Source organism: Rhinoraja longicauda, chromosome 8 (assembly GCF_053455715.1).
Source record: "Rhinoraja longicauda isolate Sanriku21f chromosome 8, sRhiLon1.1, whole genome shotgun sequence".
Classification (NCBI taxonomy): domain Eukaryota; kingdom Metazoa; phylum Chordata; class Chondrichthyes; order Rajiformes; family Arhynchobatidae; genus Rhinoraja; species Rhinoraja longicauda.
The window spans coordinates 23,621,359-23,636,159 of NC_135960.1; the positions used below are offsets into that span (position 1 = coordinate 23,621,359).

General features: G+C 51.8%; 1 protein-coding gene across 9 annotated transcripts in view; it reads right to left on the reverse strand.

The window, feature by feature from the left end:
- Positions 1-14,801, reverse strand: part of r3hdm1 (R3H domain containing 1) — a 139,011-nt gene that overhangs the window by 15,229 nt on the left and 108,981 nt on the right. For all 9 annotated transcript variants that reach the window (XM_078403401.1, XM_078403408.1, XM_078403402.1 and 6 more), the window contains one exon: positions 13,838-13,938. In XM_078403401.1, the coding sequence (XP_078259527.1) occupies positions 13,838-13,938 (101 nt within the window). The remainder of the gene's footprint in view (positions 1-13,837; positions 13,939-14,801) is intronic.

Genomic DNA, 14,801 nt, shown 5'->3' on the forward strand with positions numbered 1-14,801 from the left:
GGCCAGGAAAGCACACCGACTTATCTACTTCCTCATGAGGTTGAATGTATTTGACATGTCTCCAATAAGTCATCATTTTCTACAGAAACACCACAGAAAGCATCCAATCCAGAAGCATCACAGCAAGAACAAAATACTGATTTTAGATCATCAGCCATGATATTGAATGGCGGTGCTAGCTCGAAGGGGTGAATGGCCTACTCCTGCACCTATTTTTCTATGTTTCTATGTTTGATATGATTGCCACTGTTTGGCCCAAGACAGCCAGAAATTGCAGAGTTATGAAAGTAGCCCAGTCCATCCAGTTTCCCCCTCTGACAGCATCTTCTCCTCATGTTGCTTTGGGAAAGCAACCAAAGGACTTAAGGACCACTCACACCATTCTTTCTTCCCCCCTCTCCAATTGTGCAGAAGCCTAAAAGCACATACAATCACATTCAAAAACACCTTCTCAACTGTTATCAGTCTTGTACGGACCTCCTACATGCTAAGGACGTGTTCCTGATCTCCCAGTCTCCCTTTTTGCAGCTCTTGCACTTTTTTCCCCAGCAGCATGTCAAATACCTCACCCCTGCCAACAACAGATGCCACAAAGAGTGGGATAAAGAGTTATACTTCAGTTCTCTACAGGCACTGGGTAAAGAAGGAAATGAAAAAGGTGCAAGATGCTGATAATTTGACCTTCATCTTTACAGGAAACCATTTTGGAAACAAGCCACACTTAAGTGTCAAAAGTAACAGCAGTACAAGTAATAGCTGGTGTAGGCCAATCAGTCCCTCAAGCTCAGCCATTCAACAGGATCATGGATTATTGAACTTTACATCATGCTCCTATTCCCATATTTCTTCTAAAAAAAATGTCTTAAAATGTTTTGAATGCAATCAATTAGTAATGCTTAATTCTCTAGAAATTGTAAGATACACCTTTCTTAATGAATGCAGAAGTTTTGTCTCATTACAATCCTAAATTACCTAACCTTTATTGTGAGATTATGACACCAAATTCTAGACTTCTTAGTCAAGGGAATCAACCCTTCAGTGTTCAACCCTCTCAAATGTTTTAAATATTTCAAATCGATGACGCAGGAATATGTCTGGCGAACCTTTGTCACCCTCCATCTAAAACAAGTATATCTTACCTTTGGTACACAGACCAAAATTATACACAATCCACTTGGTGTGGTCTCAAGGCATTGCTAATTGTAACAAGACATATTTAATCTTGTATTTAAATCCTTTAAAACTAAAAGCCAACATATTGTTTGGTTTCAAAATGGTTCAAAAATGGCGGCGCTGCCCTAGCAGCTGCGGCTCACCTGCGGTCCATTTGTCTTTGTGTTTTTGTTGTTTTTTTTGTCTTAATTGTAGTTGTGATGTGGTGTTTTTGTGTTTGTGTACTATGTGTGTATGTGGGGGGGAGGGGGGGAACTGTAACATTGTAAATAGATGTCCCTTCCGAACGGAGACCCGACCTTTGTTTTCTGGGCCGTGTCTCCGTTCCTGCTGCGGCCTACCATCGGCCCAACTCCTGGAGCTGGCGGCCTCCAGGGCTCTGGTTCGCAGAGCCCGCGGATCGGACTTACCATCACCGGAGCCGGCCGTCTTCGGAGGCTGCGGGAGCGGCTGCGACTCGCCTTAGGCTCGGGCCGCGTGGATGCCGACATCGGGGGCTCCGGCAGCGGCAGCGGGTTCGCCCGCCCCGGATCGCGGGGCATGGGGCGCGGACATTTCACCGTCCGGCGCGGCCTAAGATATGCCGCGGGATATTTCTCTGCTGGGCGGGGGCTTCAATGTCGGGAGCCACGACCGCCCCGACGTGCAACAACAGCGGCAGCGACAGCGTGTTCGCCCGCCCCGGATCGGACTTATCATCGGCGGAGCCGGCCGTCTTCGGAGGCTGCGGGAGCGGCTGCGACGTGACGCGCCTTGGGCTTGGCCCGCTGTGGACCGTCCGGTGCGGCCTGCAACCACAACAACCTGACTGCGGGCGAGGACAGCGGGAGAAGGGAAAGACATTGTGGCCTTCCATCACAGTGAGGAGAGGACTGGAGGAGACTCACTGTGATGGATGTTTCTTTGATGGATGTTTCTTTTTTTGTGTGTTTTTGGGGTTGGGTAATTTGAATGCCTATTTAATGCTTTTATTGTTGGACTGTGTTTTTGGGGGTTTTGGGGTTGTGTAATTTGAATGCATATTTAATGCTTTTATTGTTGGGCTGTGTTTTGGGGTTTTTTGGGGTTGTGTAATTTGAATGCCTATTTAATGCTTTTATTGTTGGACTGTGTTTTGGGGGTTTTTTGGGGTTGTGTAATTTTAATGCTTATTTAATGCTTTTATTGTTGGACTGTGGGTGACTGAATTTCGTCCAATATTGGATGACAAATAAAGCTATTGTGGCGGCTCCCAAGGGTCGGGCCATACTACTACCGACCCCTCGGCACGGGAATGGACCAGTCCCGGGAGGCGGTCCTGGACTCAGGTATAAAAGGACAAGGTTTGGGCGCCAAGCCATTCCGGCAGACTAGACCCGTCTGAGACCCACGAACCAATAAATATACCTTCCCAAAATACCTGGCTCCTTGCCTTTATCAACACGCTACATTGGTGACCTCGACGGTCCATTCATTAGGATGGACAGAGAAACAGAATTCGACCGCCCGTCCGGCTCGCAGGCCGACCAGGCCCCAGCTGTCGACGCGGTAGGCATCAAGCTCCCGACCTTCTGGACCACCCGGGCTCGCATTTGGTTTTACCAAGCGGAGGCCCAGTTCCAGCTGCGGGGCAACATAACGGATGACACCTGGTTTTTCCACCTGGTGGGAGCCCTTGACCAGGACGCGGCCGAAGAGGTAACGGAGTTCCTCCAGGACCCACCGGCCGACGGTAAATATAAAGCCCTTAAGGAGCTGCTGCTCCAAACCTACGGGCTAACCCGAATGGAGCGGGCCGAAAGGCTCCTCCACATGCCAGGCCTCGGTGACCGGCGCCCATCTAGCCTCCTGAAGGAGATGGTCGCGCTGCTCGACGGGCACAGACCGTGCCTGATGTTTGAATATACTTACCTGCACCTGCTGCCGGCCGACATTCGCCTGCAGCTCACCGACGTCTCCTGGGAAGACACCCGGGCCCTCGGCAGGCGCGCGGACGCGCTGTGGGCGGCGCGCCGTGATGACGTCAGTGCGCTAAACGTCACTCGAGAAGCGCCCGATTTTCTCCGGTCGGGCGGGGGAGCTGTGGAAGGAGTGACAGCTACGTCCCGGAGGCCTGCGAGATCGCCCCCGGTGGCCATTGCGGGTCGTGCACCTGCAGTCCCACATCAGCAGGCTCCAGCCAGCACCAGCAAGAAGTACTGGTGTTATTACCACCAGCGCTGGGGTGCGGCAGCCCGACAATGCCGCCAGCCGTGCACATTTCCGGGAAACGCCGGGGCCGGCTACCAATAGTCCCTGCGGTGGCCGGCCAGATTCACCGCCTCTTCGCCTGGGATCGGCGGTCCGGGAGCCGCTTCCTCGTGGATACCGGGGCGGAGCTGAGCGTCCTGCCCCCTTCGCCGCTGGACATTCGTTCTGGGAAGCGGGGGCCCATCCTCACAGCGGCAAATGGGAGCATTATCCAGACGTATGGCGTCCGCACGGTCCACATCGTTTTCGGCGCCAGTCATTTTACGTGGCTGTTTACGATCGCCGACGTCTCCCAGCCGTTGCTCGGGGCCGACTTTCTGCGGGCTCATTCTCTCCTCGTGGACGTCAGGCAGCAGCGCTTGGTCCACTCCGCCACGATGGAGCCCATCGCGTTGCGGCTGAACGACCCCGTTATACGCCCGCTGTCGTCCGTGGACTCCCATTTCGCTCGGGTGCTGGCGGACTTTCCGGATATTATGGCCCCGCAATTCCGGTCATCGACCCCCAAGCATGGGGTGTACCATTATATCACGACTACCGGCCCACCCCTCCACGCACGAGCACGCCGACTCCCGCCTGAGAAACTACGCCTGGCACGACAGGAGTTCCGTACGATGGAGTCCTTGGGGATCGTCCGCCCTTCCAACAGCCCATGGGCATCTCCACTCCACATGGTCCCCAAGGCAAACGGGGGCTGGAGGCCTTGCGGGGATTATCGGCGGCTGAACGTCGCTACCGCCGAGGACCGATACCCCGTGCCCCACATCCAGGACTTCAACGCCCATTTGGCTGGGGCCACGATATTTTCAAAGGTGGATCTGGTGCGAGGTTACAACCAGATCCCGGTCCACCCGGAGGATGTACCCAAGACGGCAATCATCACGCCGTTCGGACTCTACGAGTTCGTACGGATGCCGTTCGGCCTCAAGAACGCCGCCCAGTCATTCCAACGATTAATGAATGGCGTTTGTCGCGGGTTGGATTTCCTGTTCGTCTACCTCGACGACATCTTGGTAGCCAGCCGCTCGCGGCAGGAGCACTGTGCTCACCTCCGGCAGCTTTTCCAGCGGCTCAGCGAACACGGGTTGGCCATAAACCTCGCCAAGTGCCGCTTTGGCGTGGCCACAATCGACTTTCTCGGCCACCGTGTGTCCTCGCAAGGAGCGGTTCCCCTGCCGGACAAAGTAGACGCCATCCGCCGGTTTCCCCGTCCGTCCTCGGTGCGTGGCCTGCAGGAGTTCGTCGGCATGGTGGCATTTTATCACCGGTTCCTGCCATCCGCGGCCCACATCATGCGGCCGCTATACGAGCTGCTGGCGGGCAAGCGTAAGACCGTCGTGTGGACCGACGAGGCCGTAACAGCCTTTGACGGCGCGAAGGAGGCCCTGGCTCGGGCTGTGCTGCTTGTTCACCCACGGGAGGATGCCCCGACAGCCCTTACGGTGGACGCCTCAGAGTTGGCGGTTGGTGGCGTACTGGAGCAACTCACGGACGGGGGTTGGCGCCCCCTGGCCTTCTTCAGCCGGCACCTCGACAACGCCCAGAAGAAGTACAGCGCTTTCGACCGTGAGCTCCTCGCCCTGTACCTGGCCGTTCGTCACTTCCGCTATTTTCTGGAGGGCCACCCGTTCACCGCTTACACGGACCACAAGCCGCTCACTTTCGCCCTGGCAAAGGTCTCCGACCCATGGTCCGCCCGACAGCAGCGCCAGTTGGCCTACATATCCGAATTTACCACCTCCATCCGCTTTATCGAGGGGAAGGAAAACCGGGTGGCCGACGCATTGTCTCGCCCCGCCATCAATGCCGTGTTAGAAGTGGCACCCGGCATTGATTATTCTGCCCTGGCGGAGGCCCAACTAACGGACGGGGAGATGCCCGCCTACCGGACTGCCATCTCTGGCCTCCGCCTTGAGGATGTTCCCCTCGGCCCCGGAGCGACGACGATACTTTGCGATGTGTCGGCAGGTCAGCCGCGCCCCATCGTCCCGGCCGCGTGGCGCAGGAGGGTGTTCGACATGGTCCACGGGCTGGCTCACCCATCCATCCGGGCAACGATCTCCTTGGTAGCTGCGCGGTTCATGTGGCATGGTCTGCGCAAGCAGGTTGGCCAATGGGCCCGCACCTGCATTCCGTGCCAGACGTCGAAAATTCAACGCCACGTCCGGGCGCCACTCCAAGGGATCGGTCTACCCTGCCGCCGTTTCGACCACCTGCACGTGGACATTGTGGGCCCGCTCCCGCCGTCCCGGGGCATCACCCACCTCTTCACGGTGGTGGACCGCTTCACGCGGTGGCCGGAGGCCATACCACTGGCTGATACATCTACAGCCACATGCGCTCGTGCATTGGCCGCGCACTGGATTGCTCGCTTTGGTGTGCCGGTGGTCATCTCATCGGACCGGGGGCCACAGTTCACCTCCGAGCTGTGGTCGGCCATGGCCCACCTGTTGGGCGTGCGGCTGCACCACACCACGGCCTATCACCCGCAGGCAAACGGCTTGGTGGAGAGGTTCCACCGGCAGCTGAAGGCAGCGCTGAAGGCGCGACTCGCCGGCCCCGACTGGATGGACGAGCTACCATGGGTTTTGCTGGGCATCCGGACTGCCCCCAAGGAAGACCTGGCTTCATCCTCAGCGGAGCTCGTCTACGGGTCTCCGCTCACGGTGCCCGGGGAGTTCGTGCCCTCGTTGCCGGGGCGAGAGGAACCGCCCTCATCCACCCTACATCGCCTCCGAGAGCGAGTTGGCAAGCTCGCACCCGTGCCGACGTCCCGCCATGGGACATTCCGCCCTTACGTGCCATCGGCCCTCCAGGACTGCGCCTTTGTGTTCCTGCGCCGTGACGCCCACCAGGCGCCACTCCAGAGGCCGTATGAAGGCCCGTACCGGGTGCTGGAGCACGGGCAGACAACCTTTGTTTTGGACATGGGGGGCCGGCCGGAGGCCGTGTCGATTGACCGCCTGAAGCCGGCCCACTTAGACATCGACCAACCGGTACGGGTGGCCCAGCCTCGGCCACGAGGTCGCCCCCCTTTGCGGGTCCCACCGCCTGTCTCTCCAACTGTGCCTCCGCCGGCCCCTCTGTCAACCGATTACCGTACGCGGTCCGGTCGGGTTGTGCGACCACCAGTGCGTTTCGTGCCTCCGGATCTGGGGGGGGGTACTGTGGCGGCTCCCAAGGGTCGGGCCATACTACTACCGACCCCTCGGCACGGGAATGGACCAGTCCCGGGAGGCGGTCCTGGACTCAGGTATAAAAGGACAAGGTTTGGGCGCCAAGCCATTCCGGCAGACTAGACCCGTCTGAGACCCACGAACCAATAAATATACCTTCCCAAAATACCTGGCTCCTTGCCTTTATCAACACGCTACACTATCTTGAATCTTGAATCTTGAATCTTGAAAATGGTTGTAATAATTCAGTAAATGCACATGTTAATCAACACACTAATAACACATGAATCAAAAGATGCCAATTTTCAAAAGATACCACAAGTTACCTAATGTAGCATAAAGGTCAAATTACTACTCAGATTCTTTAAGTGTTATATGGGGACAGTCAAGGCAAAACAATGGACTTCATCAAAGTGCAACTATGAAGATGTGCGCTCCGGACAGATTGAGTTTCCATTATCTATGTCAGGAATTGTGGCCTCAAGCAAACCATTCACATTACAGAAAAAGACAGGTGAACCTATCAGATGAGAGGGCAGTGAAGTCATTACTAAACAATTCCCGTGCAAGTACAAGTTCACTAGAGCAGCTGCCGAGGTCATTCATCCTCTTACCTAAATTAGTTCACTTAAATAAGGAAACTAAGAAAACAAAGTTACTGCATATTTTATTTTAAGAGTACAATGATTCTTCCATTAATCTAAATCCTAAAATAAAATCTATTTGGTTGGCAATTTGGAATACAAAGAAATACTATTCATGAAAGTAAGCTAGTTGTGCTGAATTTGATACCATGTTGTCACATGAAGGGAATTGTCACATTCAAGGTTTATCTCACCAGGCATCATAAATCGTAAAACATTACAACAGAAACTGCAGTGCAGTTTAAAAAGAATTCCATTTTGTAATTTTAATTAGTTTGGGATAATTCAACTGAACATGTCTGCACATTGTAGATGAGCTCTCAATGCACTCTTTTAATCAGTTCTCTACACTTTAAGTTAATTTCAATTAACTTAATGTACAATCACAAACAATATGTTGGTATTTATTATATTGGTATATGATAAAAACTTTTCAGAATAAACTTAAGTTTAATATAATAGGCATTATTGAATTTGCACGCTGCACAACTAACTTTACAATTGAGGTTCACTTGCAAAACTGCAATAAAATGTGAGAACTCAAATTTGCCTCCACAAACGTGACCTGGTTTTTAGCTGACAGTCCATTCAAGTGAGGCAGAGGTTCACTTGCACCTCCTCCAACCTCATCTACTGTATCCGTTGTTCAAGATGTGGACTCTTATACATCGGCGATACCAAACATAGACTGGGCGATCATTTCACTGACCACCTTCGCTCAGGCCGCCTGGACCTACCTGATCTCCCGGTTGCTAAACACTTGAATTCTACTTCCCATTCCCACACAAACCTTTCTGTCCTAGGTCTCCTCCATTGTCAGAGTGAGACTAAATGCAAATTGGAGGAACAGCATCTCATATTTCGCTTGGGCAGATTACAGCCCAGTGGTATATTGAATTCTCTCACTTCAGATAGCCCCAGCATTCTCCCTCTCTCTCTCTATCCCTCCCCCACCCAAGTGGCACTAGCTTCTCGTTTTCACCCAACAAACAGCTAACAATGGCCTGTTTCCTTTATCATCGTTATTTTTTTGCATATCTTTCATTCATTGTTCTTCATCTCCCCGCATCACCATCTATATCTCTTGTTTCCACTATCCCTAACCAGTCTGAAGAAGGGTTGCGATCCGAAATGTCATCCTTTCCTTCTCCCCAGAGATGCTGCCTGTCCCGCTGAGTTACTCCAGCTTTTTGTGTCTACCCACAGAATAAAATTATCAAACGCGCTGGCCCAACCTGTACTATTAGTTTATAACCTGATAAACAATTACTTAATGTATGCCACAAAGAGCATGAAGATCATTTTTTAAGTTCTTGTTTAGGTTTACAAACTTGAAACATACGATGTTAGTAACACTGGACATTTCTTTGAATATTGTTTAAACCCACCAGTAATAATGATTGTTATTTGAGAGAATTCTTCATATGAAATAAACAATATTTCTTTGGTTAGCTTTAATATGTATAAAAAGTATGACTTAGTATTTCCAAATTAACTAAAGTCCGAAGGAAGACATGTTGAGGATCAAAAAGTACAGCAGGAAATTCAGATGGAAACTGCAAGGGAAATAAATGACCTAGCTCTGCTAATTGAGAGATAGTGCATGATTGACCTAGAAATTTTGTACTATAAATTCTCAATAAGCTTTAACAATATATAACTTTGCAGGTTTATAGAAGAGGCAGAAAATACACATAACTTGGAAGATCTACCTTTTGATATCAATAATAATTCAACTCAATAATTCAACACAACAGAATAAGCAGCAGGCAAGTACTTTTCCTTGCAACTTCTTTCAGATACAGATTACGCACCGACAAGACAACACTTCTAGAAAAACCCTAAAATATTCATTCTAAATTAATTATATTCAGCAGGAATCCATCCAAGCATACAGACCACCGAAGAGAATTTGGCCTCATTTTGCTAAATTCCCGCAGTGGGAATATAAGCAAAGGCTAGTACCAACAAATGTGATAAAGCCCTGTGATGTGAAAGGACAATTTACTTGTTAATTGGATCACGTACAAAAGAGCAAGCCCCATCCCAACCAAAAAAATAGGAACAAGGAACTGCAGATGCTGGAAAATTGTTTTTGATGGATAGCTAAACTGTTATTTCTTGACTGTTTATGAAACAAAATATGCTTCTGTGGCGGGCCGAACCACTTTGGTCTCAAACCGTCCGTCGTCGAGCTCGAGCACTCGCGTGGACCTGGCGTGATCTGGGCCGACCAATCAACACTGACCTGGGTGGTGTTTTGCTGAAAACGAAGCTAGTCTTCACCTCACAGTCAACACGTTAACACACACCTTGTCCTCTTGCACTAATTGTTGAGCTGTATCGTTTAAATATTAAACTGAGTGTTTATACAACACGCGAACCTCTACAGTGGTGACCCCGACAATCCAAAGCAGCCTCTTTTGGATTTCATCATGCCTGGAGGAGACAACCCAGATCAACAGAACGCAGTTTCACTTAAACCGCCCACCTTCTGGACATCACAGCCCCAAGTGTGGTTTGAACAAGCCAAAGCCCAATTCCACATCCACCACATAACTGCTGACGCCACCAAGTACTACTACGTGGTCAGTGCGCTGGACCAGGACACCGCTGGGCACCTGATCGATTACCTTCGCCAGCCACCAGCCGACAAGTACGAAGGGATCAGAACGCTCCCCACGGACACTTTCAGTCTCAGCCGCAGCGACAGGGCGGCAAAACTCCTACACATGGATGGCCTAGGCTACCGCAAACCCTCCGTGCTCGCCCTGTTGGATGGACATAAGACCTGCCGCCTTTTCAAACATGTCTTCCTCGAGCAGATGCCTGAGAACATCCGCCTGCTCCTCGCAGATGACGATTTCACCGTCCCCCGACAGCTGGCAGCCCGTGCGGACGTGCTGTGACAGGCCAAACAGCAGGGTGGAGCCGCCATCAGTCGGGAGGTGGCTGTGTCTCGGCAGGTCATATGGGCGGTCCCAGCCTCCACGGAAGGAGCAGTGGTGACGTCGGCCACGAACGGCGGCAGCAAGGACAAGTGGTGCTACTACCACCAAAGGTGGGGCTCCGAGGCCCGCCGATGCCACCCACCCTGCATGCATCAGGGAAATGCCTCGGCCGGCACGTCGGTAGTGGCAACTGCAGCCGGCCAAAAACATCGCCACCTCTGCACCTGGGATCGTCATTCAGGGCGGCGTTTTCTCGTTGACACAGGAGCGGATGTCAGTGTTTTGCCCCCCCCTCAGGCACTGACACTCGTTCCAGAAAGAAGCCCCCCCCCCCCGATCGCCGCCAACAGCAGCAGCAACAGAACATATGGGGTCCGCACGATCCTGCTCAACTTCAACTCCTGTCGCTTCAAGTGGACCTTTACCATCGCCGACGTCTCACAACCGCTGCTGGGCGCCGACTTCCTCTGGGCGCACTCCCTGCTGGTCGACATTAATTCTGAGACTTTCAAGCCCATCGCCTTGAGCCACGCTGAATTGACTGCGACCCACCTCGGCTCGGTGACCTTCTCCGACAACGAGTACACCAGGATCTTGGCCGATTTCCCTCACGTTTTCTATAACTCCCCAGTTCACAACGGCCGGTCGCAAGCATGAGGTGAAGCATCATATCCCTACCACCGGACTGCCACTCCATGCACGCGCACGCAGGCTGCCCCCCGAAAAGCTCCAACTGGCCAAAGACGCATTCCGCAAGATGAAGGAAATGGACGTAGTGCGCCGCCGCTCAGACAACCCGGGGGCATCCCCGCTTCACATAGTCCCCAAAGCCCCTGGGGGCTGGAGACCCTGTGGGGACCACTGCCATCTCAACGAGGTCACAACACCCTGTCCCTCACATCCAGGACTTCACGGAAAACCTGGACAGTGCCAAAGCTTTTTCTAAGATCGACCTGGTACGCGGCTACCATCAGATTCCGGTCCACCCAGACGACATCCCCAAGATGGCCATTCGGGCTCTGAGTTCCTGCGCATGCCTTTCGGCCTCAAGAACGCAGCCCAAGCTTTACAACGGCTCATGGACACGGTGGGCCGCGGGCTGGACTTCGTGTTCATCTACCTCGATGACATCCACGTCGCCAGCCGCTCTCACCAGTAACACCGCGCACACCTCCGGAAGCTCTGGCCATCAACCTTGCCAAGTGTCAGTTTGGCCTCACTTCCATCAACTTCCTCAGCCACCACATCAACCAGCATGGAGCAGTCCCGCTCCCGACCAAGGTCGAGGCCATTCGCAGGTTTGCCAAACCCTCTACTGTGAAGGGACTCCCAAGTGTTTGTCGGCATGGTCAACTTCTACCACTGTTTCGTGCCAGCAGCCGCCAGGATCATGCTGTTCAAGGCCCTGGCCAACAAGCCGAAAAGGCTAGTTTCGGACAACGCAGCCACAACCGTGTTTGACAACGCCAAGGTAGCGCTGGCAAAGGCAACGATACTGGTACAGCCACGGGCCAACGCACCAACAGCTCTCACAGTCGACGCATCTGGCACAGCCGTGGGCAGAGTGCTGGAACAACTGATCAATGGTAGCTGGCAACCCCTCGCCATTTTCAGTCGTCACCCGAGACAACCCCCCCCCCCCCCGCAGCAGAAATACAGTGCTTTCGACCGGGAGCTCCACACTCTCTACCTGGCCATCCGGCATTTCCTCTACTTCCTCGCGGGCAGGGATTTCACTGCTTTCACCGACCACAAGCCACTCACGTTTGCCTTTGCCAAAGTGTCTGATCCTTGGTCAGCCCGACAGCAGCACCACCTGACTTACATCTCAGAGTACACGACTTGCGTCTAGCACATCACAGGCAAGAGCAACCAGGTCGCAGATGCGTTATCTCGCACCACCATCAATGCCATCCACGCTTTGGCTCCAGGTGTCGACTACACGGCCATGGCGGCCGCCCAGAGAGAGGATGAAGAGATGCTCGCCTACCGCACTGCCATCTCAGGCCTGCTGTTGGGGGATGTGCGATTCTGGCCCGCTGTCACCACACTCTTCTGCTACATGTCTACCGGACAGCCAAGACCCATCATCCCCGCTGCCACCGGATTTTTGACATGGTTCATGGCCTAGCTCACTCTTCCATCCGGACAACGAAGCCACTGATGGCAGCCAAGTTCATGTGGCACGGGTTGCGCAAACAGGTCGGCAACTGGCAGGTGGGCCAGAGTGTGCATCCACTGTCAAACCTCGAAGATTCAGCGACACATCAAGGCGCTCCTGCAGAACTTCACCCTGACACACCGGCGTTTCGTCCACATCCACATCAACATTGACATAGTTGGACTGCTGCCCCCATCCAGAGGTGTCACCCACCTCTTCACCACCGTGGACAGATTCACGAGATGGCCGCAAGCCGTCCCGCTCTAGGATACCTCCACTGTGACCTGTGCATGTTCCGTCATGGCCCACTGGATCACCCGCTTTGGCGTTCCGGTGGACATCTCCTCCGACAGAGGTGCGCAGTTCTCCTCCGACAGAGGTGCGCAGTTCACCTCCGAGCTGTGGTCAGCAATGGCCCGGCTGCTTGGCACTAAGCTGAACCACACAACGGCCTACCACCCGAAAACAAACGGCCTAGTGGAACGTTTTCACCGCCACATGAAGGCATCCCTCAAGGCACGGCTCACGGGCCCGGACTGGATGGACGAATTGCCATGTGTCAGGGTGACTTGGACAGGTTGTGTGAGTGGGTGGATGCATGGCAGATGCAGTTTAATGTGGATAAGTGTGAGGTTATCCATTTTGGTGGATAGGAAGGCAGATTATTATCTGAATGGTGTCAAGTTAGGAAAAGGGGATGTTCAACGAGATCTGGGTGTCTTAGTGCATCAGTCACTGAAAGAAAGCATGCAGGTACAGCAGGCAGTGAAGAAAGCCAATGGAATGTTGGCCTTCATAACAAGAGGAGTTGCGTATAGGAGCAAAGAGGTCCTTCTGCAGTTGTACAGGGCCCTAGTGAGACCGCATCTGGAGTACTGTGTGCAGTTTTGGTCTCCAAATTTGAGGAAGGATGTTCTTGCTATTGAGGGCGTGCAGCGTAGGTTTACTAGGTTAATTCCCGGAATGGCGGGACTGTCATATGTTGAAAGACTGGAGCGACTAGGCTTGTATACACTGGAATTTAGCAGGATGGGAGGGAATCTTATCGAAACATATAAGATTATTAAGGGGTTGGACACGTTAGAGGCAGGAAACATGTTCCCAATGTTGGGGGAGTCCAGAACCAGGGGCCACAGTTTAAGAATAAGGGGTAGGCCATTTAGAACGGAAGCGAGGAAAAACCTTTTCAGTCAGAGAGCTGTAAATCTGTGGAATTCTCTGCAGTGGAGGCCAATTCTCTGAATGCATTCAAGAGAGAGCTAGATAGAGCTCTTAAGGATAGCGGAGTCATGGGGTATGGGGAGAAGGCAGGAACGGGGTACTGATTGAGAATGATCAGCCATGATCACATTGAATGTTGGTGCTGGCTCAAAGGGCCGAATGGCCTACTCCTGCACCTATTGTCTATTGTCTATTCAAATGAAAATTTAAGTAGGTCTTTAATTTCATTGAATTTTATTTAACAAAACAGCTTAACCTGAGAAACAAAAATCATCTGCTTACCTGCACACTGCTGGCTTTGTAACTGAGAACTACATGGGGAAGATGGCCGAGGGAACTGTATCTGGTCTGCTCCTGGAGGCTGCAAATAACCTGCTGATGAACTATGGAAAGAAATAACAACTTACTATGTAAGAAAACGGACAAGATCAGACAAGCTTGACCCTCTTTATGCTATTACCAAAGTATATCATATTTTACTTAATTATTGTAATCCATGGGGATTCATTGAGACCATTGGGACCACGTTGGCTCCCAGGAGAACAATCCTATCAGTCCTAGTTTGTCTTATTTAACTGCACTTGCTACCCATTCTCAGTCAATTCACTTTTGATTCTTTTGTAGCATAACTGTATCATCAGATAATTTACCTCAGTCAATCAACCTACATCTTGAGATGTGGTAGGAAACTGGAACACCTAGCAAAAAAGGCACAAGGTCACAGGGAAAACCTGCAATAACCATACAGACTAGGTCACAATTGAATCTAGACCCCTGGACCCGAGAGACACAGGGCTCACTGTTGCTCCAAACACTATTACTGCTTAATTCGGTCTCTCTTTGTCTAAATAAACCAATAAACCTACATCTCAGTTAAATTTTATTCCAATAGGAACAAAGAATGGCATTGTGAATTTAGAAATTTTGTTAGTGAAGATATTCCAAGACCTTTGCCTTAACTCATCTTTGCTAACTGTGATGCTTAAAAGACGCTAATCACATTTGCCTGCATTTGGCCCATATCTCTCTACTCCTTTCCTCTTCAAGTACCTGCCCAAATGCCTTTTAAATGCCTTAAATGTATCTGCCTCAACCAATTTCTCTACCTGCTAGTTCCAGATAACCACCCTCTATGGAACAACTAGGCCTGAGATCCCTTTGAAATTCCTCTCCTTTCACCTTAAACATGCTCCCTCCCCCCATCCTAAGAAAACAATTATCTACATCCTAAGAAAACAATTATCAA